At 33.5% G+C, this 15,988-nt stretch overlaps 2 protein-coding genes across 9 annotated transcripts in view; both read right to left on the reverse strand.

The window, feature by feature from the left end:
• LOC126848761 (unc-112-related protein) overlaps positions 1-3,492 on the reverse strand; it is a 33,762-nt gene extending 30,270 nt beyond the window's left edge. The window contains exon 1 of the mRNA XM_050589929.1: positions 2,877-3,492. Coding sequence (XP_050445886.1) covers positions 2,877-3,015 — 139 coding nt within the window. The 5' untranslated portion in view covers positions 3,016-3,492. The remainder of the gene's footprint in view (positions 1-2,876) is intronic.
• Positions 3,493-5,049: 1,557 nt separating this feature from the next.
• Positions 5,050-15,850, reverse strand: LOC126849051 (DENN domain-containing protein Crag). Of its 8 annotated transcripts, none has more exons than XM_050590518.1 (20): positions 15,503-15,850; positions 14,038-14,656; positions 13,304-13,900; positions 12,583-13,172; positions 12,217-12,457; positions 11,868-12,138; positions 11,648-11,739; positions 11,312-11,562; positions 11,056-11,226; positions 10,833-10,961; positions 10,377-10,623; positions 10,159-10,309; positions 9,682-9,885; positions 9,055-9,282; positions 8,495-8,590; positions 8,085-8,332; positions 7,740-7,998; positions 7,257-7,661; positions 6,881-7,050; positions 5,050-6,745 (listed from the first exon to the last, which is right to left on the reverse strand). In XM_050590518.1, the coding sequence occupies exons 2-20, from the start codon at positions 14,366-14,368 to the stop codon at positions 6,609-6,611; spliced, it is 4,818 nt and encodes a 1,605-aa protein (XP_050446475.1). In that variant the 5' UTR covers positions 14,369-14,656; positions 15,503-15,850; the 3' UTR covers positions 5,050-6,608. The 8 variants fall into 8 exon arrangements, with proteins under 8 accessions (XP_050446475.1, XP_050446473.1, XP_050446474.1 ...); XM_050590516.1 differs by having other exon boundaries at positions 14,038-15,203; XM_050590517.1 differs by having other exon boundaries at positions 15,401-15,850.
• Between the last annotated feature and the right edge of the window lie 138 nt (positions 15,851-15,988).

Below are 15,988 nucleotides of genomic sequence, written 5' to 3' on the forward strand. Positions count from 1 at the left end.
CTGTCTTATCCATTATATCTGAACAGCAATAGTATGTTAAAAATAAAAAAGCGCATTTTTTTAGAAACACAATACTATTCGAAATAAATACCTATACGCGTTCTTAAAATTATTTTAAATAAAAATTAAATAAATTTGCAAATTAAAATTTTGTACGTAAAATAAAATGTATCTTTATGTCCATGTTAATTGAGCATTCTTATTCAATCTTGTAAATATTGCGTGAACATCTTTTAAATCTTTAGAAATACCTGTCTTTCTGATATATATATATATATATATATTTTCTCAGCCAAACATTCAAATTCACGACTCATTGTAATGCATTGGATCGCGGCTATGGGACACCCGGTGTATTTACATAAGACTCGGAGCCGGTAATACACGTCGGTCCGGTTCGGAGTGGTCGAGCGGTGATGCAGCGAGAAGCGAGAACCTGCACGACCACGCTAACCTGTTGGGGCCGGGCTGGTGTCGCGAAATAAAAAAGAGGATCAGTCTACAAAAGATATGGCTGCCAGATTTTTCTACCTGGCTCCGCGCTGTGACACATTCGATGTCCTTCTTTCTTCGAAAAAATCGATTGTCTCCGACATTCTCAAATCAATATATGTATATACACAAGGTAAGTGTGTGTGTTTAATGTTGTTATTATTTTATTCATATTTATTCATTTTTCTTCAACATCGATTCACACTTTTATTCCTCGTAGAAGGTTTCGTGAAAATAGGATTGAATAATGCACCCACACTCGGTACTTCACGTTATAATATATTCATGAGTCACAATCATCTCTGCATCGTGTGAAGGGAAGAAAGAGCTGGGTATTATTACGATAAATATTCTATTTAAATTTGACTGAATAAAGGATAAGAATAATTATTTCAATATTTGAAAGAGACAATCAACTGTGCGAAAAAAAATTTAAAAACCAATCAGTTCTTTTTGGAAATAAAAATAATTCTATTTGCTCTTATTTGCGCAGAAAAAAATTAAATTATAAATATAAAATAATTAAATAAAATTATTATCACAGAAGAAATAAAAATATGATAGTAAAATGATGTGTATTTCTTTTTTTAATTGATTTTCTCCAACATTTTATTACATTAATATAATTATTTTAATCAAATTATTGAACCAATTATAGAAAATTTGATGTTATATTTTATAACATCTATTGTTCGCATATTGACGTATAATATATTTGTTTATTTAATACAATGATTTAATACATTTGTCCTTCACCAAAATATTATGTACCTGGTGGCTATTCACAGTTGACGAGAGCGAAAGAATATCGGCACTCATGTAAAATTATCATTATCGCACGCAAACGGGTCACGCTCAAGATATGACGAGTAATTTCTTATCACACACCCGTCGAACAAACGCAGTGTGCTTGAATTCTTTCTTAACCGGAAGTGTTTCTTCACTATGTTTAGTCGGAAATTTTATATTTATTGCTACTCAACTACGCGAAAAATTATAGTTCGCGAAAGCAAACAAACATTTCACGAACGATTAAAGGCAGAATCAACAAACAAATTGTGCGTATCTCTGTCTCCTTCTGTTGGATTTTATTTTTTTAATTTACACATGTGCATATAGGATGGTCTGCGCGGTATAATCGAAAAAGGAATGATTATTTATAAAAAAAACAATTGTCTTCGCATACGTAAGTCTTGTAAGAAGAATATTTTTACCCACGTTTTCGACTTTTTACACAAGACTTCATTTTTCCGATTACATCATGGATAATATGCCACCCTATAGATGTATTAGGCTCCGTTCTCTATCTTTTTCTTTCTCAATCCATCGAAATTGGCTAATTCAACGAGGATGAAACCGTCCCGCATCGACTTGGCTAATTATCAACGGTGCAAGGGCGATCGATGTTTTTAGTCTCGTAAAAGACTAATCGATTTCACAAGAAAAATGATAACTGGTGAGATTTAAATAATAGCGTCAAAAACATTTACCGAAGTTCTCGAATGTTTATGCATAAATCCACGTACATATATACACACACTATAAATAATTCTTTGACTTTTTTTATAGAAAATTAGCTGAAAATATACTTTTTATTATATATTTTTCTTTGTTTCTCTGCTTTTAATAATAAATTGAGATAAAATGCACTCTTGCAGAGAAAAGTACTTGTTTCTCTTTCTCTCTCTCTCTCTCTCTCTTTCTCTGTAATTTACTCTTTATATTTTTATATTTTGATAAGTAAAATAAATACAAATATGTTCGGTTAAATAAAAGAAACATTTATTATAAATAAAAGTTGAAAATTTAAGTGATTGATTTAATTCGCGCTTTACCACGTTAGTGACTATATACATATTCTCGATCTGTTCCGATATTTGTTACGATATCTCGAACTAATTTTGCACCATATTTTATTTCTCTCTCTACCGTGTAATAAAATATCGTTTAAAAGAAAAGCCTCTGTAGCCTCTTTTGCGATAAACTTACTTAACAAAATACATTAAAAGCACGACAGCATTACTTTACTTATTGAATTTAACGAGTACATATATGTACGTATGTACGTACAATACATGCGCGCCATTTTGCCGGCAATTTCAAGACGTTTGTTTTAAAATTGCCGCGAATAAACGCGGATCCGTTATTTCGCGCTTACCGACAATTTCAAATGCTATTTATCGGATATACTGCTATTTATTGAGATCTATTAGACGCGTAAATGTGACACGAAAGTCAAGGAACAGTATTTTATATCGCGCTGCATACGTCATGCAAAATCGAGAATCGGAGACGAGAAGAGGTAGCGACGAAAGAAGAAGAGATACGGCGAGAAAGGAAAGGATAGAGAAAGAGAAAAGATATACACAAGGCGTTACACTCACCGAGATCTTCGACGAGACGTAGCATGACACCGCCGATATGCAGCTCTCCCTTTACGCGTAAACTCCTTTCGACCTGCAGATCCGTCACATAGACGCGCAGCACCCAGCTACCGTCCACTTCGTGGCCATCGGAGTACATCTTGAAATATTTCTCTTCTCTTCTCTTTTCTGAATCGAGTATACGATGCGCAAAGACGAAAAAAAAAAAAAAAGATGAATGGACTCTGTAGCAGCGGCAAAAACTAGCACACGCACAAGCGCACCGATGATACAACTGTCATTTGATCACGGTCTCGATGCGAAACGCGCTTTTCAATGCTCGATGAACATATTCCACGAGGCGTATCCGTCCGGTGATAACCAACACCGTGTCACACGCAACGCAGCAACGCACCACGCACCACTGCCGCGCGCGCGATGAGAAAACGAGAACCGTGAACCGGGCGGTCGGTTATTGTACCTTCCCTCGATTCGCCTTTATTGGGCGCGCGCGCACGCGCTCATGCACATTTGCGCATATACTCGCGCGTAATCGCGAACCGAACGATGGAGTAAAAAACTCGCGCCGCGTAGCACCTTCACTCACTTGGACGGCTCGGACCCGAATGGCGACGAGCGACGACGACAACTGCGGCTGCGACGAATGTCACGTCGGCTATCTTCGCCGTTCGCCGTTCGGGTTCGAGCAAGCCGTCCGAACGAGCGAAGGTGATACGTTGCGCGAGTGTATGTGCGAATATACAGGGTGTCCCATTTCAACTTTTATATCATGATACCTCAAAATCTGTAAGTTTTAAAAGGAAACTTTTTAGACAAACGTTGTTTAATTCTGAAGGAAAAAAAAATAGAAATAGACCTTGGGTGGCGTTGTTATAAAATATAAAATATTTTACGAGATATTTTATATTTTATATCAAAATATGTTCGATAAAATATATAAAATAACTCGAAAAATAATTAATAAAAAAATATTTTATTATAGTGTTTTGAAAAGTATCTCTTTTAAAAAGTTTTTGAAAAGTTATCTCTCTCGAGATAAGCTAGAAGAGTATGGAATAAAACATAGAGATTTTAATTAAAAAAATTCAATGTGAATTTTATATGACCTTTTAATCTTAACAATGCCATCCAAGGTCTAACTAATATTCTTATCTTTTTTCCCCCTCAGGACTAAACAACTTTTGTCCAAAAAGTTTCCTTATTAAAACTTACAGATTTTCAGATATTACAGTGTGAAATTTAAAATGGGACATCCTGTATATGAACGCCTGCACGTGCCTGCGCGCGCGTCCAATAAAGGCGAATCGAGGGAAGGAAGATACGATAACGTAGAATTGTAGAATTATAGATCTCTTGCATTTGAACGTCGTTTTGCGTAAAAAGTTATAAATCTAAATGAAATTATATATAATTATAGATCTTGTTACATTAAAATCACCAAGCGAACTTTACTTTACACGGATTTAATAAATGATAAATAGTAAACGTGTAGGGCTATCAATTTTTATTCATATTTCATATATCTTTTCATTGCTGCGCATGCTCATATCGCCAAAATTTCGTCGGTATGACAGATTTCCTTTCACAAATAATATCTTTAAGGCTTAATAATTCTTTTTACACTATCGAATAACGATTTTTATTTTTCAAAGCTTTGTTTTTATGCAAAGCGGCGATTAAATGTATTTTAGCAAACTCTAAATAGAACGGATTATTCTAAATATTTAGCCATGATAAATCTGAAATGCATAATACAGCAAAGCGCATTACTTATCTCTGAATTTTTACATAAATTAGCATTTCTCGTCACTTTGCGTATAAAGTTATTAAAATGTAGTCTGTGAAAAGTAAATAGCTTACAAGATTTCGTATATCCACGTATAAAATATTTCATAAAATATTAATTTTTCGAGACGATCCATATACGCGCTTATTTTAATATATACAGAATATTCTTTTTTATGCACAAATTAATGAATTCTCTGAAAAATAAAGTTAACAGATGGAAAATAAGATTTAAATATATATTCTATTCATATATATTTAATTTTTTCATATTCTTCAAGTATCAAAAGTAATTCTAAAAGAATGTGTAGGAATAATATATTGATGACATTAGGTTTAAATTAAACGTAGGGTCGATATTAACCGAAGAATAAAATGAAACAAATGATTTCTGTAAAATACCTCAACGGACTTTATTCTTGTAATCTACATTCATAGTATTGAAATGAATGAACTACATTCATCTGCAATATCCAAGATGAAAAGTGCACGACATTATAAAAGGTCGCAATTATGAGTCACCTCGCGACGAATAATCTCATTCCGTTACGAATAAATTGTGGGCAGAACCTAACTAAATTTGCTAAACTATTACAAATGCTTTAAATGTCTAAAATTCATAAAAATATTCACTCTCACACACACTAAATATTTACTTTACTTTGAGGGTAAGCAATCGAGTTTAACGCCATACCCTTGTGAAGAGCACTTTTCACCTAGGACGAGTAGAGAAACGATATTTATATTATGTGTGTTCGTCGTGCGATAAATGATTGTTTCTATCTAAGAGTACAAGGAAAGAATACTGCGTTTCATCATGTCACGCGATAGTTACCGTCGCTTTCTCTCTCTCTCTCTCTCTCTCACTTTTTTCGGTAAAAAAAATAGTCGGTATATTAAAGGCTGCCTGTTTCTAATATCCACACGCGACAGCCTTTTTTCCTTTTTACATTGGGGATATTACGCGACGGACTGAAACGTATTTAAGGTCACAGCACACCTGGAGGGAATTTACAGTTGCAATTGAACTTGCGATCGTTTTTTACAGTCCGTATAAGTTCTTTGGTACTTAATACTTTTTAACATTGTACTCTTAGATACTGTTATTGCGCTGCGCGAATATTGAGTCATAAAACAGAGACATGCGACCGAATTTATTTAAAAAAAAGTTAATAATCATTAAAAACAATTATAAACATATGAAGAGCCAGAGTAGTACGATTAGTTAAAAATCATTATTATCGTTCAACTCTTGATATTGCACTGATCTGATCTCGAGATCGATAGCTTCAATAGTTCCGATTGGCAGCCAATTACGATAAGTAATTCTCCATCTCTTCCTAGATCACAGCCTTTTTCGCCACGACACGAATAAGATAAGAAAATTCAACTTATTGCGATTAGCGCGAAATAGTTGATGCAACTGATCTGATAACTATTCATTTATCAGTTCTCGTGTGCGCGATCAAATTTGGAGAATTGGATAAGTTCGAATTCGAGATGACTTGATTATATTTTTGCACAAAGACAAATATCATGGATGTTAGCTAATAAGCGGAGTCTCATGAAAAAAAGGTGATTTGCAGGTCCATGCTACTACGATATCAATCGTAATTGGCGCCATTCAGGAAGTGGCATTGTAGCTCAAATCATTATTATTAACAGTAACAATCTTCCGTATTAGACAAACGTTCAACGTATAGAAGAGACGTCAATGATGCGTTGTATAATATTATGTCAGAGATTTCGACATTCGATTTTAACAGCGCCTGATTTAAACATCGTCCTTTATGCATGTAAATCATCCCTCGTGCACGCAATTTTGAAAATAGAGCTATAAATGTTCGTATTTACGAGCATTTATTATTCACGCAAAATCGCACCCTTCCTGCGATGTTTCGAAGGGAATGAGTTTTCTTCGGAATTATTCACGGCTGCTCATGTTTCTCAAACATTTAATTGCTTAAAATAATGTCTGCAATAAATTGACATCATCGTTGGTGGAGCATCAATTTTATGCAGTAATTTCTCCTCGTTTTCGGAAAATTTCTCTAGCGACAAACTGTATTCTCTATCGAAGACGCCTGTAAGAATAATGATTAATATTACAAACACGAAATTAATATACTACAATCAAATTTGACAAATATTTCAATAATTGAATCAGTCATTTAAAAAGTACACATCTTATATAATTTTTTTAAAATTATAGCCCCCACCTTGATCAATATTCGTCCTGCCCAATACAATAAATGCCAAAAACAGAATATCTCTATATATAGAAAACGGATGATCGCCTGTTTGATGTTTACTTCTTTCTAAGGCCACTCTTATTATAGGTTCTGCTAAGTCGTTGCAACGAACATATGTTATCACTGCCTGCATCAAACTGTAAAACAAAAGTGAAACAAAAAGTTAACAATGATTTTGCACATATACTTGTTTAAAAAGAAAAAAAAGTTTACTTTGCATAATCTAGACAATCGTTGCTTTAATCTCATTAATAAAAAAAATCAACATACATATACTTGAAATTTAATTAATTGCTATATCTATTAATTAGTAACTTGAAAAACGATCTAAAATGAAACTTACGTTCTATCCTCTGTAGAATTTAATTTCCATTGGAGATACATAGGTAAACGATCCATGTGTAATCGTTCATTATCCCACATTGTTCTGACACCCACCAATCCTACAGTTCTTTGAAGTTCTGAATTTTTATCATTATTCAACCAGAGATCAGGTAGATGGCTTGTTAAATTAATCCTTTCAAAATACCAGATCAAATTCCAATACACTATTGGATGCTCCTGAATAAACCTATGCTTGGTGAGACAAGCGTCTCCTTCTTGACTTAACACGCTCTCCAATTCCTTTCTCAAAACTAATGGGTTTAAATATGGTACCGTTATTGGTTCCAGCGATTCCTTCGGTTGATCTAGTAATTCCACTAATGCTCCCATTAAAGGGTCGTTATTTTTTTCGCTTGCTTCACATCTATGTAAACGTATTCAAATATTATTCAATTCTTATATTATTCAAGAATAATAATGTGTTTATGATGTGGTTTTTTACCTGTAATCTAATATTGTAACTGTGAGTAGAGGTACAGTAGCCTTATCGCAATACTGACAGACTGTATTTAAGTTGGAATCTTCCGGCTGCCAACCAGCCATTATCTCTTCGTCGTACAAAATAGCAGCGCAATGATGACATCTACTGGCACTGGAAAGCACAAGTTCAATGGCAAGACGTTCCTCCAATTCTCTAGTGCCCTTTGGATATAGACACTCCGTGAGTTCATACAGTGAGCATAAATCTATATTTCCATCACCTGTTAAAAAAAAAAAAAAAATAGAATACTATCACATAATATAAATGTATGATGTTTATCGTTCGCGTATATTTTATATTACATACCTGATGCTTTCATAGAAATTTCATTTCGATCTTGTAAAGATCCATCAGTAAGAGAATCTAAAGACTCGTGCGATATTCCGTAAGCTATTTTTTGTTCACGTTCCTTATTTTTTACTGGCGTACTGGTCGCCGAGATTGCTTCTTTTATCTCATCAAATTTTTTAACAACAGTTGTTGCAGCAGATTTCAAGCTATTCAGACCACCAAGTATTATTTCGTTCGATTTCTTTCCTGTCAAACTTGACGGGCTAAAACAAGAATTTGTACTATATAAAATCGAAAAAAATGCGCAAACAAAAGAGACAAATTGGTTTATATAAATATTATGAATATATTATTCTGTAAAGATACCCACACAAAGATAAAACGCATATCCAATAAGCATCTATGCAGCTATTTACATTACGTACCTGATATAACTGGAGAGACTAAGAGATTCAATAAGTTGATTTGATGATATTAAATCCTTATTTTTAGCAAACGCCAATCCACCCGTGGAGTATCGTCTACATTTAATGAATAAAATAACAGAAAAAAAAACACAAATGCACATGCAAAACAATAAAAGAAAATAAATTTGTATCGTTCCTCCATCAATGTGATTAAAAGTATATTCAATTATCAGACGTTTTTATCATATATTCATAATACTTTTCACATTGATATATTGCATTATGTGTATTTAATTAAAAAAAAAAAAAAATATATATATATATATATATATATATATATATATATATATATATACATACACACAAACAAAAGTGTGATTTATTCATGTTTTTGCACACAAGACATTATATATTTCTTTCTTCTACAATTACAAAATATAAATTAATTACGTCTTGTGCAAGTGTATATTATCATGACATTTTGGAGGAATGACTATATGTATGTGCATACTGTAAAAATTATTATTAAACTACACATTGTGCATGTTATCAAATTAAATATCTCGCAAATATCTTACCCGAAACTAAGTTTAAGACTAGATCCTAAGCTAGAGAGGCTGGATGTTACACTATCCTTATTTTGAGACCAAAGACTGCTTATTTCTAGTTTCTCCTTTTCTCTCTCCTGTTCCCCTTGTTGTGCCACAGAGTGAGGCATTGTCTCACTCCTCTGTAAATGTCCACCTACTGTCATGCCACTTTCATCTACTGCTTGATGAAAGGTTGCACTACGTGGGAGAATGCTGCTGTAAACACATTAGAATGCTTTTTGTGTTTCAGAATCAAATATATGAGACGAAATATGAAATTTATATATTTCTAAAGAATATAAAGCATGATTAACGCAACTGGTTGTTACAAAAAGAAAAATACTTTTATTGTGCGAGTATTCGTGATAATTTTCACCAGTAACAGTTTCCCATTAGGTGATTGTGACAATTATAATCTTATATGTTTTTCTTTTTCTCTTTATATTTATTTTTAGGAAAAAATATTTATGCTTATAAAATATATATATGCTTCTAAAATTTGATTCTATAATTTCTAACTCTAAATTTCAGTTTTTATTTCCTTATCTAAATATTTTATATATTTGATATATTCAAGATTTCACATGCAGATACAATATACAAATTATATCATACCTTCTAAATAAAAGTGGTCCTCCTGGTCTCTCTTCAGTCGTATTATTTAAAACAGTTAAAGTACTTGTTGAGCAATTTGAATCATTCTCCTCGGAAGGTGACACAATCGGTGTTTCGTCATTAATGAGAGCACCCAATGGGTCATTTTCCGTAACTGGTGTGCGCACGGGACTTTTTAATGGTGATTCAACACTGCGCATTAGCCTACATAAAAAATATTACATCTACATAAGCCTATACATGCAAATTAGCACTGTAAAATATTCAATGCATACTCAGCACGCAGATTAATTATTACAGATGTCTGTAACAATGAGCAAAAATATTCTATACAATAAATACTCTCTCTTGCACCCATCATAATACTAGTAAAATAATATGATATAATTTATAAAAAAACAAGCGGTTTCAGCGACTTGGGAAAACCTGAGAGCGAGACTAACGTTCACAAGTTCTAGTAATAAACATACAAGATACCTTGGATTATTAGGTGTTCGCTCCAATTCGTCCGATTGCAACATATTCAATGTCGCTTGGTCTTTCACTATACTATTCTGCCGAAGAAGTTTAGCTTTCAATTCGAGTGATCCGAATCCAGGTAGATCTGATACAGAACTACCTTTAGTAGCTGCCGAATAAAGAAAGACAATTATACAAGAGCTAGCTAAGTCACGTATAAAACAAAATTCACTCACAATCACTATGAGCAGCTTCAGTGTCTTGAGAATGAGAACTGTCGAGACTAGACCGAGAAAGGGCATGTTCCATGCCTTCAGTCTTATCGGCGGTTAAAAAATCCGCGTTAGAACTCAATCGTCTTCTAGCGCTCTTCTTCCCAGCCTTTTTAAATAATGCTGCTCCAACAATAACATTTCGCAACTTGTTCCACATCAGTTGACTCGAATTTGTCATATCAGAAGGCCATGTTGCTTCGAGAACAGCCTATATAAATGTATAAAAAAATATTAATTAAAATTATTGAAATTAACAATAATTATTATAAATAATAATATACAAAATAATACCCAATGAATATGAAATAAATATACAATATTATGAAAAAACAATATAAAATAAATACACAACATTAAATTTATATTTTGACAAAGATGTTATATTTACTAATTTAATATGAAATAGAAATAGTTTACTTTATTGTAAAATCCGTAGGTTAAAGCGTTAGGTTGTACACCGCTGCGTTTCATATGGAACAGTAACTTTACAGCTAAAACTGGTTGACCATACATGCCACAAAGTTGCATCATAGCTCTGTAGCATACCTGGATAATAACAGATATTATTTAAATACAACAATCTTTTTTTTTAACTCTTTAAGTGTTATTGATTTATAATATATTCAAAGTTCTTATATACCTCTTCCATAGGATCGAGACGTAACTTTTGCATTTTGACTAATAATTCATAAGCTTGATGCAAAATTGCAGCTGGTTGATTGGAGACTTGCAGCATGGCTGGTAAGTGTAAAAACCAAAGACTGTAACATGTACCAAGCAGACATCTGCCCCATCTGTCGGGCATCGCGGCCTGAATAAACATAAAGACAAATTTTATTAACTGTAAGAAAACTCAGGTGTGTTTTATTATATAATTAATATATCGTTTTATTTACTTGTTTTCTAGCCATCCTTTGAGCAACTTTGATTTCATGCTTTGTTCTACGAGCCATGGGACTCCCAGGTACCATTCCAAAGGCACTTAAAGATGGATTCTTCAAACAAAAGTTCTTCTGAGGCCTCATTAAATCTGGATTCAATTTAAACAATTTATATGTTATTGGTGTTTGATTTGTTCCTGCTTCAGGTGGAGGTATAAACACTGTACGCTCACTGTGTTGAGATTCATCCAATTCCAAAAGAATTACTAAAAATTAAACAAGAAATGAGAAGCCATTTTATCATATTATATAGACTCTAATATAGAAAAATATATCTAAATTTATTCATACCATTTTCTTCCTCAATTCGTTCTGTACACTCATCGAAAAATGCTAATCCCGCCATATCCATATCAGACACAAAACTTCTTTCTTCTATAAATCTAAAATTAATTTTTTTTTTTTTTATTAGAATAGAATTATAATTATGTATATATACGTAGCGATTACATGATATATATACGCGCATAATCATAATAAAATTGACATACAGAAATGTAAATTGATTTACCTAGCAAATATTTGCGTTTTCACGAGCATGGCGTAAAATTTAGCATGGGCTTTATCGCGAGTTCTCAAAAACGCTTGGAAATTAAATAAACTTGTCGAATCTGTTGTCCCTACAGTAGGTGCTTTTGTAATTGGTACTAAATAACTTCGATATCCTTTGAGAATCGTCGCCATAAATCTTAAAAAAGCATCCTGTATTTCGAGTTCTAAAGCTTGCTCTTTCCGTTTTTGTTGAAACTCTCTGTCTACACTAAAGTCTTCATCGCCTCTATCTAAAATATAAAAATAATAAATAAATATCGCAAAAAAAAAAAAAAATAAAAAGGAAAGATAAACTAATAATAATATACCTTTTTGAGAACAGTTAGTTTTTCCCCACGAACTTATTTTTGAAGACAAAATCTCCAACCAATTTCTGAGCTGTCTAGCTGCTTTTTTAGGTAATAATTTTACATTTAAATATTTTTTATCTTCACATATTGCTATATTATTGGTATCCAAGTTTACACAATTGACATCAGAAGGAGGATCATATAAATCAAAGAACCTTGAGTCCACACCAATCAGAAATGGTAATGGTGCATGTAATACCTGTAAATGTGTTTAAATCTTAATAATTACCTTTTCAAATTTTATGCATTTGTATAACTATCCAAACATTAAAAAGAAACAATATAAAAAACAATATAAAAACGTATGTGTGTAATATGCATTACCTCTGCTAATCCTAGAGGACACAATGGTATGTAGGGACATTGCCATTTAAAAGGAAAGAGAATCATAGCAATAGCTTCGCTCACTGAAGTAAGTACATCCGGACGTAAGGAATGAACTAATATTTTCTGTTCGGTTAATATTAATAATAGTATCAATAAACAATTGTCAGGTCCCAAGTTTATCAGTAGTTGTCTGAAACTTGCGCCTGATCTAGGCAAGGGCGAATCCTCTGGTTGTGTCAAAATTAATCTGTCTCGACTGCTGAGCTGTACCAAGATTCTTGGACGCTGTGGACATGGGAATGGTATATCGCACAAAAAATATGAAATATACTTTTCAATCGGGACACTTTGCGGTTTACCGTTCACCATGCCATGCAAAAAAACTAGAAATTTTTCGAACGTGTCGAAAAACGGCCAATGAGACAATATACATATAGATTTACTAATATTCAGTGATTGGCTCGCGGGATCCGTATATTGCAACTTTTCTAGTTGCAATATACTGAGCTTCTTAAGTATACCAGATCTTTTGAACAATTTTATTTTCATCTGCTGCTTATTTTTGCTTATCATTTCTATATTATCCGCTGAAACAAAACGAAATACATGTAACATAAAACACAAGATGTAAGAAAATAATTTTTAGTAGACATATTACTTATAACAATCAATAGGGAAGTTAAGACTGTGAAATTAAGATTATGAAATATATATGTACCATTATTTTTATTATTCTCTACTGTATCCATGATTTCTTGATTATTTTTACAGTTTGAAGTGTCTGATTCAAATTGTAGTTCTTCATAAAACGTTATCGCTGAACCATACATTTTTTGAGCAGCATCGCCTGTTAAGACAAATGTCGAGAATACTGGTTTAGGTTTACATGCTACTTTAGGCCAACATTCTATAGTCGCACCCATCGGTAGACAAAACATGGCGACAGAATTCGGAAAGACAAAACTGTTATAATCAGCCGTAGGATATTTATAGAGTATTGCTGGCTTAAATGATATCAAATTAGCGCGATTCATAGACTTTTTATAGCATAAAAATACATCACTGCCTAGCATTCCTTTGTTCAAATTCTTATTGATGACACAGAATGCATGCGGAGGGCTCTCCCCTTTATTTGCCAAAATAACGCATATGTCCGTAACGACAAGAGAATTGCAAGGCATCTTTCGACTCGCTCGTCTGTATGTTACAAAAATTTTTGAAGTAGAATTATTTACGTTTGCTACATAGCCTTTAGGAGTCTCTAATACCATTTCAGCATCTTGCATTATACGTTCTTTTCCATCATATATTACACCTATGGAAAATAAAATATAAAAATATTTAGATAAAAAGTGATTAATAACTTTATTATCTAGAATTTGCTATATATATGTATTGTTGCTTTTAATATTTGCTGCATAATTACTAAAATTTTGTTCTTTTTTTCCTTACCAATATCAACTAAAGGAGGTTTGTCTCGTCCTCTTCTGTAGCATAAGTAACACTCGTTTGTTCGTAAACTCCCATGATTCAAATCTGCTGGAAAACCTGATACAGTTTGTTCCAATAGTGTATATCCTTCGGGACAATATTCCCCCAGAGCAGGAAATATTACGGCAAGATCTGTGATAGGAGGTGGCATGTGCATGTCTTTCAGATGAGTGCCTTCCTGGCACCAATCTTCTAGTTTATCGTTCGTTTCATTATTATCTTGATTAAATTCATTGTCTTGACCGGGTAAACCAGCAATAACAAAATAATCTGCTACTCTTCTCTCATCCATATTTTTTTAACGATGTGAACTATTATCGATGCATGCAACAGCCTGTGGGTCAGGCTTTATCCTCTGTACACTGTCTCATATTACAGATATAATAGATATATTAATTTTAGTGAATACAAATACTATTTCTGTACATGGCACTAAGTTGATTGTTCTTGAACCACTCTTGTATACGTGGCACTCAATATATAGCGTGCAATCTCTTGCGCAAGATTGACTGGCACGTTATAAAAAGTACTCTCTTTTCTATGCCGCAACAATCTGGATAGTTAACTTTCTACGTAAAACCTTAAACATAATATTAATACATATAAAACATCATAATCTGCCGATATACACTCTCACTCTCTCTCTCTCTCTGTCTTATGAGAGCTTATAATCTTATAAAAATATTTCAGCTATCCATTGGTACATGTCTCTGTTGCAATAGAGTGGAGTATTCTTTCGGCCTCGCTGTTATATTGCTTAAATATACAAATAAAACTTGATCGGAGCGCGTCGCATAAGCAAAGATTATATGAATTTTTTATCGAATCAGTAAATCTCAGTAATATTCTGCCGTATAAAAAAAGCGACAAATACCTTCTTATACAAATCGCATTGATTATCGTTCAATTTTACTAGGAGCAATTGTAATATTTCGCATAGTTTCAAGCGCGTTGTCGATTTCGTGCATCGCTGACGTTTATGCGCTGCAAGCGAGTTGTAAATAGAGAGAGCTCGCGGTATGTATATATACAATAAAATCTTGGTAGAGCGCCGGTATAATCTCGCTAATTTCACTTTCCGTCAGCGCTTGTCGCATCTGTCGACGATCCTGCCGATCGCATTCTTCCTGAAATGAAAGAAGAGTGACTCGATTCCACCCGTGATTTTCTCTCGATTTCTTCTACGAAATGGAATCTTATAGGTTAGATGTCACACGCGACGATTATACACAAGTAAATTCCCGGTAACGTCGTCGCACGACTGGCACGACTGGCGATTGGCGAACGAGCCGTCGTGATAATCGCTGTTGTCTGTCTCACTCACGATATAAACACGAGCCTCCGATGTAATTGCGTTGTTGTTTTATCGTGCGAAACGCGTTGTCGGTTGTCAGAGGAATTCGCGTGTAGTGTCAGATGGCCATACCTAGTTTCTTTACGAGTGGCAAAATGGCCGTCGCAAATCCGTAATAATTATTATGCGTCTGTCTGAAATAAAAGTGTATTGGCCGCGCTGCGATACATTACTGACGACTGACGACTCGTGTGCGGACTCGTGACATTAATGCGTGCGTCATGCTGTTTTTTTCCTCTCCCTTTTTTTCTTTTGAAAACATTAATAAGAGTCCCTCCCCGAGGTCATTTATTTGAACCGCCGAGGATAAAGTGATGTAAATAAAGAGTTTCAAATACACATGTCACGTGTCACAAGTCAATTGCTTATCGCGCGTCTAATCAGTCTAATGTCTAATTCGAAGAAACTATACTAATCGCATATTACTTCAGAGTCAATAAAAATGTTACAAAAGATATAAATTGATATTTTATTTTATATAAATTGATATTCTAGCAATATATAAAATGTGTATGTGAAAACTTGTTTTTTTCAATAATATTCTCTAACAGTAGCAAA

This window comes from Cataglyphis hispanica, chromosome 4 (genome assembly GCF_021464435.1).
Source record: "Cataglyphis hispanica isolate Lineage 1 chromosome 4, ULB_Chis1_1.0, whole genome shotgun sequence".
In the NCBI taxonomy this organism is placed as follows: Eukaryota; Metazoa; Arthropoda; class Insecta; order Hymenoptera; family Formicidae; genus Cataglyphis; species Cataglyphis hispanica.

Excerpts from the sequence above, each read along its gene's own strand:
- LOC126849051 (XM_050590518.1), bottom strand. The coding sequence starts at position 14,368 with ATGGATGAGAGAAGAGTAGCAGATTATTTTGTTATTGCTGGTTTACCC. Across the intron at positions 10,962-11,055 it reads GTCTCGATCCTATGGAAGAG|GTATGCTACAGAGCTATGAT; the intron begins GTATATAAGAAC and ends GTTATTATCCAG. Across the intron at positions 9,283-9,681 it reads GGACCACTTTTATTTAGAAG|CAGCATTCTCCCACGTAGTG; the intron begins GTATGATATAAT and ends ATGTGTTTACAG.